This window comes from Schistocerca piceifrons, chromosome 3, assembly GCF_021461385.2.
Source record: "Schistocerca piceifrons isolate TAMUIC-IGC-003096 chromosome 3, iqSchPice1.1, whole genome shotgun sequence".
Lineage (NCBI taxonomy): Eukaryota > Metazoa > Arthropoda > Insecta > Orthoptera > Acrididae > Schistocerca > Schistocerca piceifrons.
The window spans coordinates 343,025,590-343,042,920 of NC_060140.1; the positions used below are offsets into that span (position 1 = coordinate 343,025,590).

At 45.1% G+C, this 17,331-nt stretch overlaps 1 protein-coding gene across 5 annotated transcripts in view; it reads right to left on the reverse strand.

The window, feature by feature from the left end:
* LOC124787714 (D-aspartate oxidase) overlaps nt 1-17,331 on the reverse strand; it is a 259,599-nt gene that overhangs the window by 18,865 nt on the left and 223,403 nt on the right. For all 5 annotated transcript variants that reach the window (XM_047254556.1, XM_047254559.1, XM_047254557.1 and 2 more), the window contains exon 5: nt 15,200-15,356. In XM_047254556.1, coding sequence (XP_047110512.1) covers nt 15,200-15,356 — 157 coding nt within the window. The remainder of the gene's footprint in view (nt 1-15,199; nt 15,357-17,331) is intronic.

Below are 17,331 nucleotides of genomic sequence, written 5' to 3' on the forward strand. Positions count from 1 at the left end.
CACAAGCTGAAAACTTACGAACACACTCAACAAACACACACAATGACAACTCCCCACAGAAAAGAACCAGATGGTACACCATGACCTACACACATAAACTAACACACAGAGTTCGAAATATCCTAAAGAGACAGGGCTTCCAAATAGCATATAAGTCTGGGCAAACCCTCCAATCACATCTAAGCCAACCAGATACAAAGAGGGACAAATTCCAACAATCAGGAATATATAAACTTGAATGTGAAAGTTGTGATGCAGTATAAATAGGCATGACATGCAGGAATTTTAAAACACGATACAAAGAACATATCAGGTGTTGGAAGTACGAAACAAACCATTCCACATTTGCAGAACATTTAAAACACCATAACCACCATCCTACAAACATGCAACAAGAAATGAAAATTATGAGAATAAGCAACCATGACAAATATCTTATACAAACGCAAGAAAACTTCCACATTCAGAAAGCCATCGCTGAAAATAAACATGTGATAAATGAACAAACACACATCAGCACAGGTTCCTTACTGCATGTAAAAAAAAAAAAAAAAAAAAAAAAAAAAGGTAGTTTGGCAATAACATTCGATCTTTCGCAAAAACATCTGACACTCGGCAACAGAAACCAAAGCATTGCACTGAAACAAGATTTCAGTGCATAGTGCTGTGAAATGTGGGGAAAAAAACCACAAATTGGCATTTATAAGAAGAAGAACGACACCAAAAATGCAACAGGAGCATAATATGCAGAAAATCGTCCATGCAACCTGTAAGTACAGTTCAACACATTGATAGGAAATACCAACCATCAGAACTGTTTATAACCTATAGAGTGACCAAAATGTAAATCAAATAGCAAACATATGTACACATTCCAGGCCACTGATGACACCTTGCAGAAAATAAAGGCAAAACGCGTATGGCACTAAAATTGTGTTTTATTCAGTTGCTGTCAGGAGGTCCGTAAGTAAAAATTATCAATATATTGTAATAATACACGCAACTGAGGAAGACAGGACTACAAAAGTTGATAATGAAAATTGTACACTATTTCAGCATTTCTCAACAGCTCAATAATCTCTCTGTTTCATCACCCCCCCCCCCCCCCCACTGTCTGTCTTTGCGTGCATGCTTGCTTGTGTACTTTTTTGTTTGGTTTCCTTGGGATTACCCAAATTACATACTATCACACATGACCAATCATTTGCATAACATGGTCTACAAGCCATGCCTCATGATCTATTCTGATTGCTGCCTCCTGAAGCTAAGCTGGATACTTTCTGCTCATCAAGTCTCATATTCGTAAACAATCATGGTGTTCAAACTAACAGCTTCTCATTTATGAGGAACTGAAGATAAGCACCTGTCAAGTACAAGAGACACAGGAAACACAGTTGGTGTCAGAGAGAGAGAGAGAGAGAGAGAGAGAGAGAGAGAGAGAGAGAGAGAGAGAGAGAGAGAGAGAGAGAGAGAGAGACTGACTACAGAGCAATATGGGCACTCGACCTTTCAATGTTTCAAGCAGTTCCGTGATTGAGAGAAATGAAAGGAGTTGAAGTGAAAGTGGACTATAGCAGTCAGTCAAGACTGAACTATCACAGTATTAACAATGGGCTGCATGCAACTGACAGGTGAAAGACGACAGCAAGAGCTTGAAGGAAATCACAAAACACAGATGGAAATAATAAAGGCAGTTGGGGGTGGGGGGTAAGAAGACAACAAGATAGTGGGAGACCATCAACAGAAGGAGTAACTGTAACAACTCACCATCACACTGAGGCACTGAGCGATAAACAAGTTCATAAACAAGATTGCATGGCTAAATAGTCTGACCTGACTACACTGTACCAGCAATGCAGCTCATCCAGGGCGTAGGCATACTGGGTCGACTAACCACAGGGAGAAAGATGGCAGAGAGGGGAGGTTTGGAAGGATGTGTGCTTGATGGCTGGGAGGGAAAAGCAGCCATCGCACATGATGAGAATGTGGTACCAGTGACCTCACTCTGACGCAGGCAGGGAGAGTTGCACATGAAACAAAATGATGTGAAGCAGTGGCCTAGAAGGGAGAGGTAGAACAGAGGAAGGAGCAACTGCAGAGAAGAGGCTGCCTGTATAGACCAAGAGAAGCAGAGGGCATGGTGGCAGAGATGGAGATTGGTATGGAATGGGGGCTAGTAGAGACCGAGGCCAGGAGGATCCTTTCTACGTGGTTCAGAGAAGATAGTACTGGGAGCAGTGTATCAAAATTTCTTCAGTTGTAAAGTAGCCACTGTAGTCGAACATGCTGTGTTCAGCAGCATGTCTGTATTTGGGTGGTCAAGCCTGTTCTTGGCCAGTTTGGCAGTGGCCATTCAATTGGGTGGACAGCTGGTCAGTGGCCATGTACACACACAAAGCTATGTGAAAGTTACGGCAGAGCTGGTATGTGATTTGACATTTTTTACAGATGTCCCTGATTCTGATAGGGCAGGTTATGCCTGTGACAAAACTGGAATAGGATGTGCTGGGTAGATGGATTGGTCAAGTCTTGCACATGAGTCTTTCACAGATAAATGACCAATATGGCAACGGGTTGGAAATGAACGTGACATAAGGATGGATGAGGATATCTCATAGACTGGGAGGGTGGTGAAATTCCATATTGGGAAGGGTGAGAAATATTATGGATAGAATTTTCTTCATTTCCAGGAAAAACAGTAAGTAGTGGGAGCCCAAGTAATGGATATAGTTTAGCTCTTCCAGTCCAGGGTGACAGTAAATAATGGTGAGGATGTTCCTTTGTAGCTGCTTCATGGATGTTTTCAGAAGATTAGGGACATATGAGGATATGGCACAAGAGACCTGTTTGTGGACTATGATTGGAAGGTAATGCCATAGCCAGGACAATGTACCTGTGCAGATCTACATGTATTCTATTATATATGAAGGACTGGTCTGAAAGATCAGCATCACTGTTCGTGGGCCTAACAACCACTCAACCACTCAGTTATATGGCAGGTTGTTACCTGTGCTCATTCCATCATTTATGTTAAGAACTCCCCATTGCCATACCAAGAACAAAATTAGTGTGTCCTTTCTAAAGATAGGGCTGTTGGCCATTAAAAATACAGTTATTGTGACAATATACCGACGCTTTTAGAGTCCTTAACTCTTTTGCTTCTGTGAGTGTGTATACAACTCCTGCTATGCCGTTTTCCAGGTGCTGCAGATGTATATATGTATGTGCTGCTTTGGTTTTTCTACAGTGCTATGGATGTCTGTACGTGTCCTGAACTGCCAACGTCTCACTACTGTAGATGAATTAAGTTTTGAGTATTTCCCATACAAAATATGTGTCGCACTTGCAAAACTTTGTTTCAGTATCTTGAACTGTTTATGAGATATCAAACAATGGAAAATCCAAGATCGAATGTAACAATACCAAAGAAGGAAAGAAACTACTCACCAGATAGCGGAAATGCTGGGTCGTGATAGGCACAGCAAAAAGATTTACACATTTATAGCTGCCGGCACCGGCATTAAGGCCTTTGTCAGCAGTACACACACACACACACACACACACACACACACACACACACACAAATGCATCTTGCACACACATCTGAGTCTCAGAGAACTGAACCACACTGTGAGCAGCAGCACCAATGCACGATGGGATTGGTGACTGTGTAAGGAGGAGGCTGGGGCAGGGTGGGGGAAGGATAGTATGGTGGGAATGGTGGACAGTGAAGTGTTGCATTTTAGACAGAGGGCAGGAGAGAAGATGCGGAGGGGGGAGGGGGTAAGTAGCGGAAAGGAGAGAAATAAAAAGAAATTAAAAGACTGGGTGTGGCGGTGAAATGGCGACTGTGTAGTGCTGGAATGGGAACAGGGAGGGGGCTGGATGGGTGAGGACAGTGACTAACGAAGGTTGAGGCCAGGAGGGTTACGGGAACGTAGGATGTATTGTAGGGAACATTCCCACCTGTGCAATTCAGAAAAGCTGGTGTTGGTGGGAAGGTTCCATATGGCACAGGCTGTGAAGCAGTCATTGAGATGAGGGAGATCATGTTTGGCAGGGTGTTCAGCAACAGGGTGGTCCACTTGTTTTTTGGCCACAGTTTGTCAGTGGCTGTTCATGCAGACAGACAGCTACATAGATTGCAGCACAGTGGTTGCAACGTATCTTGTAAATCACATGACTGATTTCACAGGTAGCCCTGCCTTTGATGGGATTGGTGATGGTAGTGATCAGACTGGAGTAGGTGATGGTAGGAGGATGTATGGGACAGGTCTTGAATCTTAGTCTATTACAGGGGTATGAGCCATGAGGTAAGGGATTGGGAGCAGGGGTTGTGTAAGGATGGACATGTATATTGTGTAGGTTCGGTGGATGGCGGAATACCACGGTAGGAGGGGTAGGAAAGATAGTGGGCAGGACATTTCTCATTCCAGGGCACGGCAAGAGGTAATCGAAACCCTGGCAGAGAATGTGATTCAGTTGCTCCAGTCCTGGATGGTACTGAGTTAAGAGGGGAATGCTCCTCTGTGGGACTTTGGGAGGTGCAGGGAGTCTGGAAAGATAAGGCACGGGAGATTTGTTTTTGTACAAGAATGGGAGGATAATTACAGTCAGTGATGGCTTCAGTGAGACCCTTGGTATATTTTGAGAGGGACTGCTCGTCGCTGCAGATGCGACGACCATGGGAGGATAGGCTGTACGGGACTTCTTGGTATGGAATGGGTGGCAGCTGTGGAAGTGGGGGTATTGCTGGTGGTTAGTAGGTTTGATATGGGCGGAGGTACTGATGTAGCCATCTCTGTGGTGAAGGTCCACATCTAGGAAGGTGGCTTGGGTTGAGTAGGACCAGGTGAAGCAAATGGGGGAGAAGTTGTTGAGGTTGTGGAGGAATGTGAATAAGGTGTCCTCACCTTCAATCCAGATAGCAAAGACGTCATCAATGAATCTCAACCAGATGAGGGGTTTAGGATTCTGGGTTTTTAGGAAGGATTCCTCTAGATGGCCCATGAATAGGTTAGCATAGGATGGTGCCATGCGGGTGCCCATAGCCGTACCGTGGATTTGTTTGTAGGTAATGCCTTCAAAGGAGAAGTAATTGTGGGTGAGGATATAGTTAGTCATGGAGACTAGGAAGGAGGTTGTTGGTTTGGAATCCATAATGACGAGCAGGGCACTGTGTGGTAAAGGCACAGGAACTGTGGATAGTCGGCTGAGGAAATGGTTGGTATCTTTTATATAGGAGGATAGGTTCCAGGTAATAGGTTGAAGGTGTTGGTCTACGAGAGCAGAGATTCTCTCAGGGGGGGCACAGTAATTGGTCGCAATGGGGCATCCTGGGTGGTTGGATTTATGGACTTTAGGAAGCATGTAGGTGGTGGGAGAAAAGTTTCCTTATACCTAGCCAAATCCCAGTCCCACATACTATTCCTGCATTGTTGCTTGGGTCATGAAATCCCCCCTAATGGCCTTACCATCAAATTACCCATATCTGGTTTCCACCCCACCTTTCACAATGTCCTTCACCTGTTCAGATTTCACCAATCCTTAGCCCTCACCAACATAGTCCTGCAAAACCATATCAAACAAGCCCAATCCTCCTTGCAGTACCTTCTCTCCATCCCAAAATTCTCCTGCTATGTAATCCCAAATTCCTGGAGTGCATAACACACATTGAAATTCTTGTCCTCCAGGAACTTAAGCAACATGCACAACGCCACCTCAAAAAGCTCTCCATCCTGCTCACTTCCTACTCCCACCTCAGAGTACCACTGCCCACCACTTCTACAACGACCTACAAACTTTCCCCATGCCCTCTCATAGCTGACAAACTCTGTCTTGCAGACCCACTACACTTACACCATCCTCCAAAACTCCCTCCCACCACCACACACAACCCAGAACTTAACAGACCTGCAACACAGTTATGAACCTTTCCTCCAGAAGCCTTAGTCCCACAGAAATATCAGTCCTTTCCAAAGGCCTCACCTTTTGCCCCACTCCCAAATTCAACCATGCAGGACTAGTTAAAGACCTTCTCTCCTTCTCACAGTCCCTACAGTGGAAATACTTTATCATCACCAACCCGACCAATCAGACTCAACCAAAGACCAATATTGAAGTTTGCCTAACTCAGTTCACTCCTCCATCCAACCATGATCCACCCCCACTACCTCCGAACCACCCCCGGTTAACTTTCCAGAATTTCTTAACCTCGAACCCTGCCTCACAATCATTCCCCAAATCCCTCAACATGCAAACTAACCTTACATCCGCAGAAAGAACCACAGTCCACCATCTAAAAACTGATCCCACCTTATAATCCTACCTGCAGACAAAGGCTCCACCACCGTTGTTTTGAACCGCAAGGATTACGTGGCAGAAGGACTGTCAGCTGTCAGATATGTCCACCTGCAAACCACGCCACAGTGATCCCATTCCAGTAATCCAGCAGGATCTCCAGTCACTACTCAAATCCTTAGGCCCATCCCAGAACCTCTCCCCAGAGTCGATCTCTCTACTTACCCCTACCACTCCATGCACTCCCACCTTCTACATGCTTCCTAAATCCATAAACCCAACCACCCAGGATACTCCATGGTGGCCAACTACTGTGCCCCCACTGAGAGAATCTCTGCTCTCGTAGATCAATACCTTCAACCTATTACCTGGAACCTATCCTCCTATATAAAAGATACCAACCATTTCCTCGGCCGATTGTCCACAGTTCCTGTGCCTTTACCACACGGTGCCCTGCTCGTCACTATGGATTCCAAACCAACAACCTCCTTCCTAGTCTCCATGACTAACTATATCCTCACCCACAATTACTTCTCCTTTGAAGGCATTACCTACAAACAAATCCACGGTACGGCTATGGGCACCCGCATGGTGCCATCCTATGCTAACCTATTCATGGGCCATCTAGAGGAATCCTTCCTAAAAACCCAGAATCCTAAACCCCTCATCTGGTTGAGATTCATTGATGACGTCTTTGCTATCTGGATTGAAGGTGAGGACACCTTATTCACATTCCTCCACAGCCTCAACAACTTCTCCCCCATTTGCTTCACCTGGTCCTACTCAACTCAACAAGCCACCTTCCTAGATGTGGACCTTCACCACAGAGATGGCTACATCAGTACCTCCGCCCATATCAAACCTACTAACCACCAGCAATACCCCCACTTCCACAGCTGCCACCCATTCCATACCAAGAAGTCCCGTACAGCCTATCCTCCCATGGTCGTCGCATCTGCAGCGACGAGCAGTCCCTCTCAAAACATACCAAGGGTCTCACTGAAGCCATCACTGACTGTAATTATCCTCCCATTCTTGTACAAAAACAAATCTCCCGTGCCTTATCTTTCCAGACTCCCTGCACCTCCCGAAGTCCCACAGAGGAGCATTCCCCTCCTAACTCAGTACCATCCGGGACTGGAGCAACTGAATTACATTCTCTGCCAGGGTTTCGATTACCTCTTGTCGTGCCCTGGAATGAGAAATGTCCTGCCCACTATCCTTCCTACCCCTCCTACCGTGGTATTCCGCCATCCACCGAACCTACACAATATACATGTCCATCCTTACACAACCCCTGCTCCCAATCCCTTACCTCATGGCTCATACCCCTGTAATAGACTAAGATTCAAGACCTGTCCCATACATCCTCCTACCATCACCTACTCCAGTCTGATCACTACCATCACCAATCCCATCAAAGGCAGGGCTACCTGTGAAATCAGTCATGTGATTTACAAGATACGTTGCAACCACTGTGCTGCAATCTATGTAGCTGTCTGTCTGCATGAACAGCCACTGACAAACTGTGGCCAAAAAACAAGTGGACCACCCTGTTGCTGAACACACTGCCAAACATGATCTCCCTCATCTCAATGACTGCTTCACAGCCTGTGCCATATGGATCCTTCCCACCAACACCAGCTTTTCTGAATTGCACAGGTGGGAATGTTCCCTACAATACATCCTACGTTCCCGTAACCCTCCTGGCCTCAACCTTCATTAGTCACTGTCCTCACCCATCCAGCCCCCTCCCTGTTCCCATTCCAGCACTACACAGTCGCCATTTCACCGCCACACCTAGTCTTTTAATTTCTTTTTATTTCTCTCCTTTCCGCTACTTACCCTCTTCCCTCTCCACACCCACCGTCTAACTTCTTATGGTGGGTCGATGTTGCCACTTAGCCGCTGTGACTGGGTCCGGGGTCCGGTGTGACTGAAAGTAACACCACACCGGCTCCCGTCCGCACTCATACCGTTGCCCGTGTTCCGCCACGTCGAGGCGGGCTCTGCTTAGATCTATTTGATATCTTTTTTTCTGTGCAGCATTAGAAAAACTCATAACTAATACAAAATCAAGTAAGATATTAATAAACAAAACGAAATTAATATTTAGAAAGAAGGAAGGAAGAGAACTGAATAGAGAAGGGATAGGTATAATATTGCCCGTCACCTGGTTGTGGGTGGCGGCCCGGGTCTTGGAATGACCCTCAAGACGCTGGCCGTTGCTCACCATGCCTTTAACATCTACCATCCTAAAAACTAACTTAACTAGAAGATATTAGGGTACGTTAAAGCTAGAAACTAAGACTAAGACCTCCATGTCCAGTCTGCTAAACTATTTACGATATACAATAGAGGGGTAACTGATTTTGTGCTTGGCTCAAAGTTGCTAATGAAAGGGTACTTGTGGTAAAAGTAATAAGGTAATGACGCTAACGGTTTGTGTTGAGCCTACAAGGCTCCTAGCAGAGTACATCAGGCGCTAGCACCTCCCGGTCCCGCCGACAACACAACCTGAACGTCGGTTTTCCCCGAGCTACCATAGGTATCCATCGGGTTGGGCTCAAAAGAGAGGAACCACAATTAAGATCTTTCCATCCAGGACGTGCGCGGCCTCTTACCAGGGGGCGTAGGTCCCTTGAAGAGGTGTCCAACTTTAAGCTTCAGATCAGAAGTCATTAGTGTAGTGGAGGTTGAGGTATAGGCTGTGTAGGTTGGTTGTACAAACAGTTCACGCTGAGCCAATGAGACTTACAATGATACGTGGTGTGGCAGTTAGCACCTTCCGGCCCCGCCAGCAACACAGCCTGAACGGTGGTTTGCCCCAATCTACCATAGGTATCCGTCGGGTTGGGTTCAAAAGAGAGGGACCACAATTAAGATCCTTCCATCCAGACTGTGCGCTGCCTCTTAACGGAAGGCGTAGGTCCCTTGAAGAGGTACCTAGCTTTAAGCTCTTATTAGACATGGAGATGCTGTTAACCATTTACATATAAGGTGCAACCTGTTTTTAGGATTGTGTGTGACTTGTGCACCTCTTGTCGGTTGTTCCACTCTGTTCTTTGAATTTGACTTGGTTGACACTATGGATCATCCGTGTTGGACGCTTCAAGATCTGTGTTGGTGCCATGATCTGTATCTGTTTCTTCTTCATCACTCATGGTGCTAATCATATCTGTGTCCCACTGGGCATCGTGACGTCTGTTTGGACCGACTTGCCTTCGGTAGGGTCTGTTGTGCAAGTATTCTATTTGTTGGATCTTCGAGATTTCGTCCATTAGTTTGTTCTGTGTTCAGGCGATTTATGTGTACTGTTTGTCTTATGTTCGTGCGTTGTCCGCAGAAGAAGACAGTATGTTCAGGGGAACCTTCTTCCCCGCATGTGCATCTATTAGTTTGCTGCAGACTCACGCGGTTCAGGTGCGTGGGATAAGGGCCATGTCCTGTGATGAAATGTACCATACCGCAGCTGGGATCAATATGTTTTAGTTTTAGTCTTTCCCGGATGTCAGGGAAGAAGTTGTATACACAGCGGCCCTTATCGCTGTTGGCCCACTCACTCTGCCACGTATCCACTTGCCATGCTCTGAGTTGGCATGTTGTCTCAATCGGTACACCAGTGATCTGCCGAACCTGGTCTATTCTCCCCATCCTAAGCCAGTACATTGCTGCGCGGTACCTGATAGTGATATCTATGGGGAAGATTCCCATGATGACACATAGTGTGTCATTTGATGATGTGCTGAATGCCCCTGTTAGTCGAAGTAGAACACTTCTTTGGCATCGACGTACAATGGTTCTGTTGATTGAGAGATTTAACCTGTGGGTCCACGTACTGGCAGCAAAGCATAGTACTGACTCCAAGAGAGCACAATGGTATGTTCGTGTCACTGACAGGGATAGTCTGAATTGTTCCGAATTTAACCTAGCCAGTTTGGGTAGTATCTTTTCTGCTTTGTTTGTGCATATTCGCATGTGTTCGTGGAAGTTCAATCGTTCATCAATGTATACTCCTAGATCGCATGTGACTGCTAGTCTTTGACTATTGGGTTCCAGCGCAGGATACCCTTTAGCAATGTATAAGTTGTTTTGTTTCCTGCTATCTTTAATTTATTATCTGTGCACAATTGGGTTATTGTCCTAAGTGTTCCATTGGCTCTTTCTTCTAGCTGGGCACAGTTGTTTGCTGAAACTATGACGAGTAGATCATCAGCATAAGCGAGAACTCAATCTGTCAAGATGTGCTCGTCTAGTAGCTGTAGGAGCGGTTCTATAACTATGTCCCAGAAGATGGGGCCGCAGACCGACCTTGTGTAATTCGTTCAATCACTTTCTGGTTGACCAATTGCCAAACGACCGTTCTGTCTCTGCAGTAGCCCATGAAACTATTATACAGAGACTCCGGTACCTGCAGGTGTCTGAGCCTCTTGAACAAGGCCGGCCACCAGAGGTTATCGAAGGCACCTGAGATGTCTATCATAATTGCAAGTGTGTGTTTGGAGGGTGTGTTGTGTACTATTTGGAGTGCTCTGTTAATTGTGTCGTCTGTAGATTTCCCTTCCCTGAAGCCGTATTGGTGTGGTGTCAGTCCCCATAGTGTTCGGTGTGCTTGTAGTCTTTTGCAGAGTAGTTTTTCTTGTACTTTACTGAGTGTATTGGTAAGGCAAATTGGTCTGTATGACATGGGGTCTGATGGGTCTTTGTCTGGAGCCTTTTTGATGATAACCGCCTTTGAGGTCTTCCACACTGCAGGCACACAGCCCAGCCTTAATGCATCGTTTAACAATGTTGTGAGAAACAGAGTGATCTGCGGTGCAATTTGTTTCAGTACCTCAGAGTGGATACCATCCGGTCCAGGTGCCTTTTTGTTTTTGAGTTCTGAGATCGCTGTCGCCACTTCTTCCCGCGCAAATGGACAGGTGACGGTTGGTGTGATGTATACTGTGTCTACTTCGCGTCTCAGTGCTACATGTTGTGGTGTGTGTGTGTGTCTGCGATGTCGTCAGGCAGGAGTTCGCTCAGCAGGAACTCCGCTGTGCGTCTCCAGCCCTTAGTCATCTCACCATCCTCCTGTCGCAGCGTTCCCAGAACCAGAGGGCTCTTAATTTTCTCTGTCATGATTTTGTATGGTGTGGTATGGTTTTCTGGTCTGTCGGTATCAGGATTTGGGGTTATCATGTCTATTCTCAGTAGTTCGTCTTCGAGTTCGTCTATCCTGTTCATAAGTGTCATCTGGAATGTCATCCAGTACATTATTTGCCTTTTGATTAGTTTGGCGGCTTCTGGTGACATTTGTCCTGTGAGTGTTAGGTTGTCTATGTATTCAGTGATTGCATGATGGCTGTCCTCCAGGTTTATATTTTGTATCAAGCCTGGAATGTGACCATTGTTGGGGTAGTCGTCAGGTAATAGTTTTTGCCTCTTATGCCAGAGTATTGCACGTAGATGGTTTCTGTGCTTGGTGGATGGTGACTTGTATGATCTTGTTTTCAGGGGTTAATTTATGGAGCATGTTGGTTGACTCAGGGGGGTGTTCAGTTGCCATAGTCAGTATTGTCAATTAGTCTATCAAGCAGCTGTTGGTAGGTCTGGCAGACGCCACCCCTGCTCTTATTGCAAATTCGGTTTCTGTTTCTGCACGGAATGCAATCGATGGGATCTGATGCTCGACAGTCTGCGCGTTTGTGGCCCTTTTTGCCACACCTTGAACAGGCCGTACCTGTGTCTGCGGAGGCTTTGGTTGTATGGCCAAGGTCACAACAGTTGTAACACTGGCTTACTGGCGTAAAGTCTTTCACAGATAGGGATTGGAAGTCTATGTACACCCTTCCTTTTTTGGTGAGGCACCAATAAATTATGGGTGTGACTTCCAACACTTGATGGTTGTATCCCTTTCCTTTGGGCCCTGTGCGGAATCCGATTTTCATGTCTTTGTCGAATTCGTCTTTTGTGAAATCGTCACTGAGATTTTGGTCGGATAGACACTCAAGAAATTCTCTACCCGAGGTAGTGTCTGTCGCTCGATAGACTATCACCAAGGTTTGCCGCTTTCTGGGCCCCTCACATGCGATATTCTCAATATCTTTTGTCTTTTCTATTATTTTCCTACAGTCCTCCTGTGTTGCTGCTTCGACAATCACAGCTGTCTTAGTGTTTCTTATTGACTTAATGTGTAGGTTGTCTCGTCTTGGGTTGATGTTTTTTGTCAACGTTTGCTTTATTGTTGTCGTGTCTTGGTTGTTGGTAGACTTTATGAAGAGAGTGGTTGCCTGCTTGGCTTTTGCCACCTCAATGCGTTTATGTTCTTTGGGTGTGGTGGAGAGTGCCGCAGCGTATGTTAGTGTCTTGGCCTGTTGCTGTGCCTGTTCAGTAACCTTTCCTGTCAGATCCCTAATATGATGGTGGTGGTGGTGGTGGTGGTGGGTAGTGTTTAACGTCCCGTCGACAACGAGGTCATTAGAGACGGAGTGCAAGCTCGGGTTAGGGAAGGATTGGGAAGGAAATCGGCCGTGCCCTTTCAAAGGAACCATCCCGGCATTTGCCTGGAACAATTTAGGGAAATCACGGAAAACCTAAATCAGGATGGCCGGAGATGGGACCCTAATGTGGTCCCTGAGCTCTTGCTTTATTTCAGCGAGCTTTGTATTGTCTTTGAGTTTGTTGACCTGTTCTGTGAGAGACTCAATTCTAAGGTCCTTTAACTGGGTCAGCTGAGTGCTGAAGTTCGCGCAGTAGATCTTTGTACTGCTCTTGCAGCAGCTCGACCTTTGCTTCTGCTGACGTGAGTTGGAAAGCCAAAGGGAATATTTTATTCCTTATTGTATTCAGTACACTACTCGATACATGTTTGTCCTTTAATTCCGCCCCAGTGTCATTTAATAGCTCGTCAACTGCAGCGATCTTCTGGCTTGGTGACATGATGGCATATTCGTGGGCACCAGGCGCCATGCCTATAGGCGATACTTTGCAACTGGTGCTGCTCTGCGCTCTACTAAGTGTCCCTTTCGTGGACTTGGGTGTAGTGTTAGCACCACCTAGTTGGCGTGCTTGATCCAGGATTGCGGATGTGCGTTTTAGTTCTTAAAGAGTGACCTTTATTTGGTGTGTATTGTGTGTGCGGCACCACATTGTGACACGTAAGTCCCAAAAGCGATAAGTCACAGAGCGAGGTCGAATGTGGGCTGGGTGGCTTCGCCGGCGATGTCCGATCGACACTGAGTGCCGCGGTCAGCTCCGCACGTCAGCCAGCCACATGGTTCGCGGGACCAAGTGGGGACTGTGAGCTCGCGTAAGCTGCTGACTCCCGCAGTTGGGCGTGGAAACACGAGTCGTGCTTAGCAAAACCAGTTCGCTGTGGCCAGCGCAATTTGGCCTATTTGCGAAACTCAAGCGTAGTGCATGTCAGCTGGCGCACTGCGACCTACTCTCGGGACTTTGCGTTCCGTCGCTCGGCGTATTGCTTTACGTTACTCGTAATCAATTTTCCTCACTTTCGACAGTTTATGACTTTTACCTATAATATGTCTATAATTCAGAATTATGCTCGTTTCCCTTCACTGTATGAGTATTGTTCACACTGGTTTTCTTCATATTAAGCTAGTCTTTTCTGCGAGATTTGCTACCATATGTTAGTCTTCGTTTTTTGTCTAAGTCCGTTATTATCAGTTTTTTTTTTATTCGGGACGCTTTTGGAAACTACCCTTCACTGTTCTAACATGTTATCATGAGTTTGGTGGATATTTACCGTCTTATTACGGAGAAAAATTCTACCATACGTTACTTTGATGATTCGTCACACGGTAACTTTCCTTTTATATTGTTTTTAACACTTTCACAGCACTGCGGTTAGTAATGTTAGTAATGTCAAGCATTCCTAATCGTATTAGTAGTGTTTGTGGATGTTAGTTGTAGTGAAATACCTTTGATGAGGTCCGACATGCTGTAAATGTGCCCGCGAAGTCACTAATTGCACTATTTCTCTAGTCGAAACACGAGAAAATGTTGTAGGACTGCTTCACTTCACTATTATCCATCACTGATCACTGTTTTTTAGTTCACTGGCATGATTGTTCCCGATAGAACCGACAAAAAGACCGTAGTTGCGGGAGCGTGCGCGAGTCACGTCCGTACGCGCTTGTGGTTAGGGGACATCTGAGACTGCAGGTGTGTGTGTGTGTGTGTGTGTGTGTGTGTGTGTGTGTGTGTGTGTGTGTGTGTGTGGTGTGTGTCTACTGCTGACAAAGGCCTTAATGGCTGACAGCTATAATTGTGTAAATTTTTTTGCTGTGCCTATCGCGACTCAGCAAGCATCTCAGCTATATGGTGAGTAGCAACTTTCCTTCTTTGGTATTGTATATGAGATATGGTGATTGTTAATACCACGTGATTTGCTATGTGTATGGACAGGAATGGGTATGTCACACGCGACCATCTATCAGATACTAAATTCAATAACTTGAGAACGAAGTGAGATATCAATCTCATCTCAGTTTAAAATAATATTTCAATATCTTATCTACATTTCATTCACAGAAGTGTACGAGCTAAAAAGCAATGTGTTTTTACATCTGCAAAATCTTTAAAATTGTTTGCAATGTTTTACTTAATCTGATGCAGTGCAGTAAGTATGATGGATAATGAAAAGAAATTCCGTTCTTTATTGAGTGAGGATATCAGATTGAAAGATGTGCAAAAATCAAAATTTTTCACTGAATAGCTTTCAAAAAATTGGATGATAAATATTTCATATTGGTTGGAATGCTGTCTCTCAGCAATAGCACCTGCATTTGGCAAGCAGTACAGCGATCTGCTGCAGTGAAGGTTTAATCAAGTACTGCAATGGTATAAAAAACACCTAATTTCTAAGAAATAAAGATACTTCATTTATATTTTATACCTTGAGAACCTGGCCTCTGATGGGTACCATATTATGATCAGAGCACAAATATTTTGCTCCCAAACCAAGGCAGTTAACAACAATATCAAAGTCACCAGAAACATCATTAAAGCTGCTCAGAAGTTTGTTTTTGACTTGTCCACCAGCTTCCTCAAACCTGCAAAAAAAAAAAAAAAAAAAAAAAAAAAAAAAAAAAAAAAAAAAAAAAATATTTATAAGATGTTTTCTATTAAAATTATTACCAAAAACCAAGAATATGATGTATTGACAGTGAGTTATTCTTATCATCTCTCAGAGGATGCTACTGAGCAAGGTACAGAACTTTTGAAAGACTGAAGCCTTGTCTTGTGCTATGAAGTTTGCCTGAATGTTCAACTAGTAAACTGATTTTCTTTGAAAGACATATGATGATGTTTGAGGCATATTTGGTACAGCTTTAATCTAGATGGAAAATTCATCAAATGGGATCTTTATAGATTTTACAGAGTGCCAGTTGCTAATGGATCATGGCTGCCAAGGAATCTTTCGAATATCTCATAAACTGTTGGTAAGAAAACACTCGGGATGTTATTTGAATGCCTTCTTCCATTCATCGCCATCGTCCTCACTCCCCCCCCCCCCCTCTCCCATGCACTCATGCGCACATGCACCCATTTTCACTCCCCCCCCCCCCCCCACAAAATCGTGTAAAAGGAAAACTTAAGTTAGGCTCATCTCTCAGCAAAAATTATAGCAGTTTGCACATTTGTTACCCAGCAAGTTCTTTGTTTATGCAAGTAAGTCATAATGTGAAAAAAATCATTTGTACATCATTATCAATGGACAGAATGAAAGGCTATTACACTAGGGAATTAGGTTTTCATGCAATGCTGACTACATCTGAAGTGAAGCAGTATTTGGCACTTTTGAAGTATTGAAGAAAATAAAATTGTTTATATATTCTACAGAATGATATGAACTAAAGAAAGCTACATTACTCAGTTGTGACAAGTCTCATATTGTGAAGCTTTAGGCCACAAAAACGAGGGAGTGGGAGAGAGGGAGCAGAAGTGAAGGGGAGGGAAGGGAGCAGGGGGAGACGTGGTGAGGAAAGAGAGGGGGGGAGGGAAGGGAGGGGGAGCAAGGGTGGATATAGGGGCAGGGAGGAGGGGGGAAGGAGGTTTGGGGGAGAGGGAGGTTGGGGCAGGGTGAGAGTGGGTTAAGAGGGGTGATTGGTTGGTTAGTTGGTTTAAAATAGGGGGGGAGGGACCAAACTACGAGGCCATCGGTCCCTTGTTCCTAATAAAACAACGCCACAAGTGTGAGAATAAAACAGACGAGACATATAACACAAAATGGACATAAAGGAAAAACCACAAGAATGAAAGAAAGGCAATGAACACTAAAAGGAACAAAAGAGGACAAGGAAACAACAGAGAGACACTAGAAACAGAAGAGAGTAAAACAAGAAATCAGACTACAGTGGCTGGCCGGCCACGACAATAAAAAGGTTCAAATGGCTCTAAGCACTATGGGACTTAACATCTGAGGTCATCAGTCCGATAGACTTAGAACTACTTAAACCTAACTAACCTAAGGACATCACACATATCCATGCCCGAGGCAGGATTCGAACCTGTGACTGTAGCAGCTGCACGGTGAATAAAGAGGAAAAGCCAGCCACTCTGCAACACATTAAACCCTCCACCCTAAAAGCACTATGGTGGAGGACCCAGAGGGACAAAGGACATGAGCTAAAACTTAGATCAAATGATAAAACCCACCCTCACAAATAAAACGTAAAACTAAATCAGCCAATGAGGCGTTGTTAGGTAAAATGAGCGACAACAAGTCTGGTACCCCAAGATTTCATCGCTGGGCAGTCAAAGTGGGACAGTGTACTCCATTGTGTCTGAGGGTTTGGCAAGATCTAGGTCCTCAGTGGACACCAGAATCTCCACCCCCATCCTCAGACGCAGAGCTTGTAGGTAGTGGCGGTGTGGGTGACACCGCAATTTCTTTGGTCTTAGGGCTCTTCTTTTTGGATTTCCCTCACTGCTCCTTGGGTTTCCCTGGCTGCGAGGACTTCACTAGCTCAGTCTCCGGGACTGAGGATGAGCGTGAAGCCCTATGACCAGCTGCTTTTGAGCTCC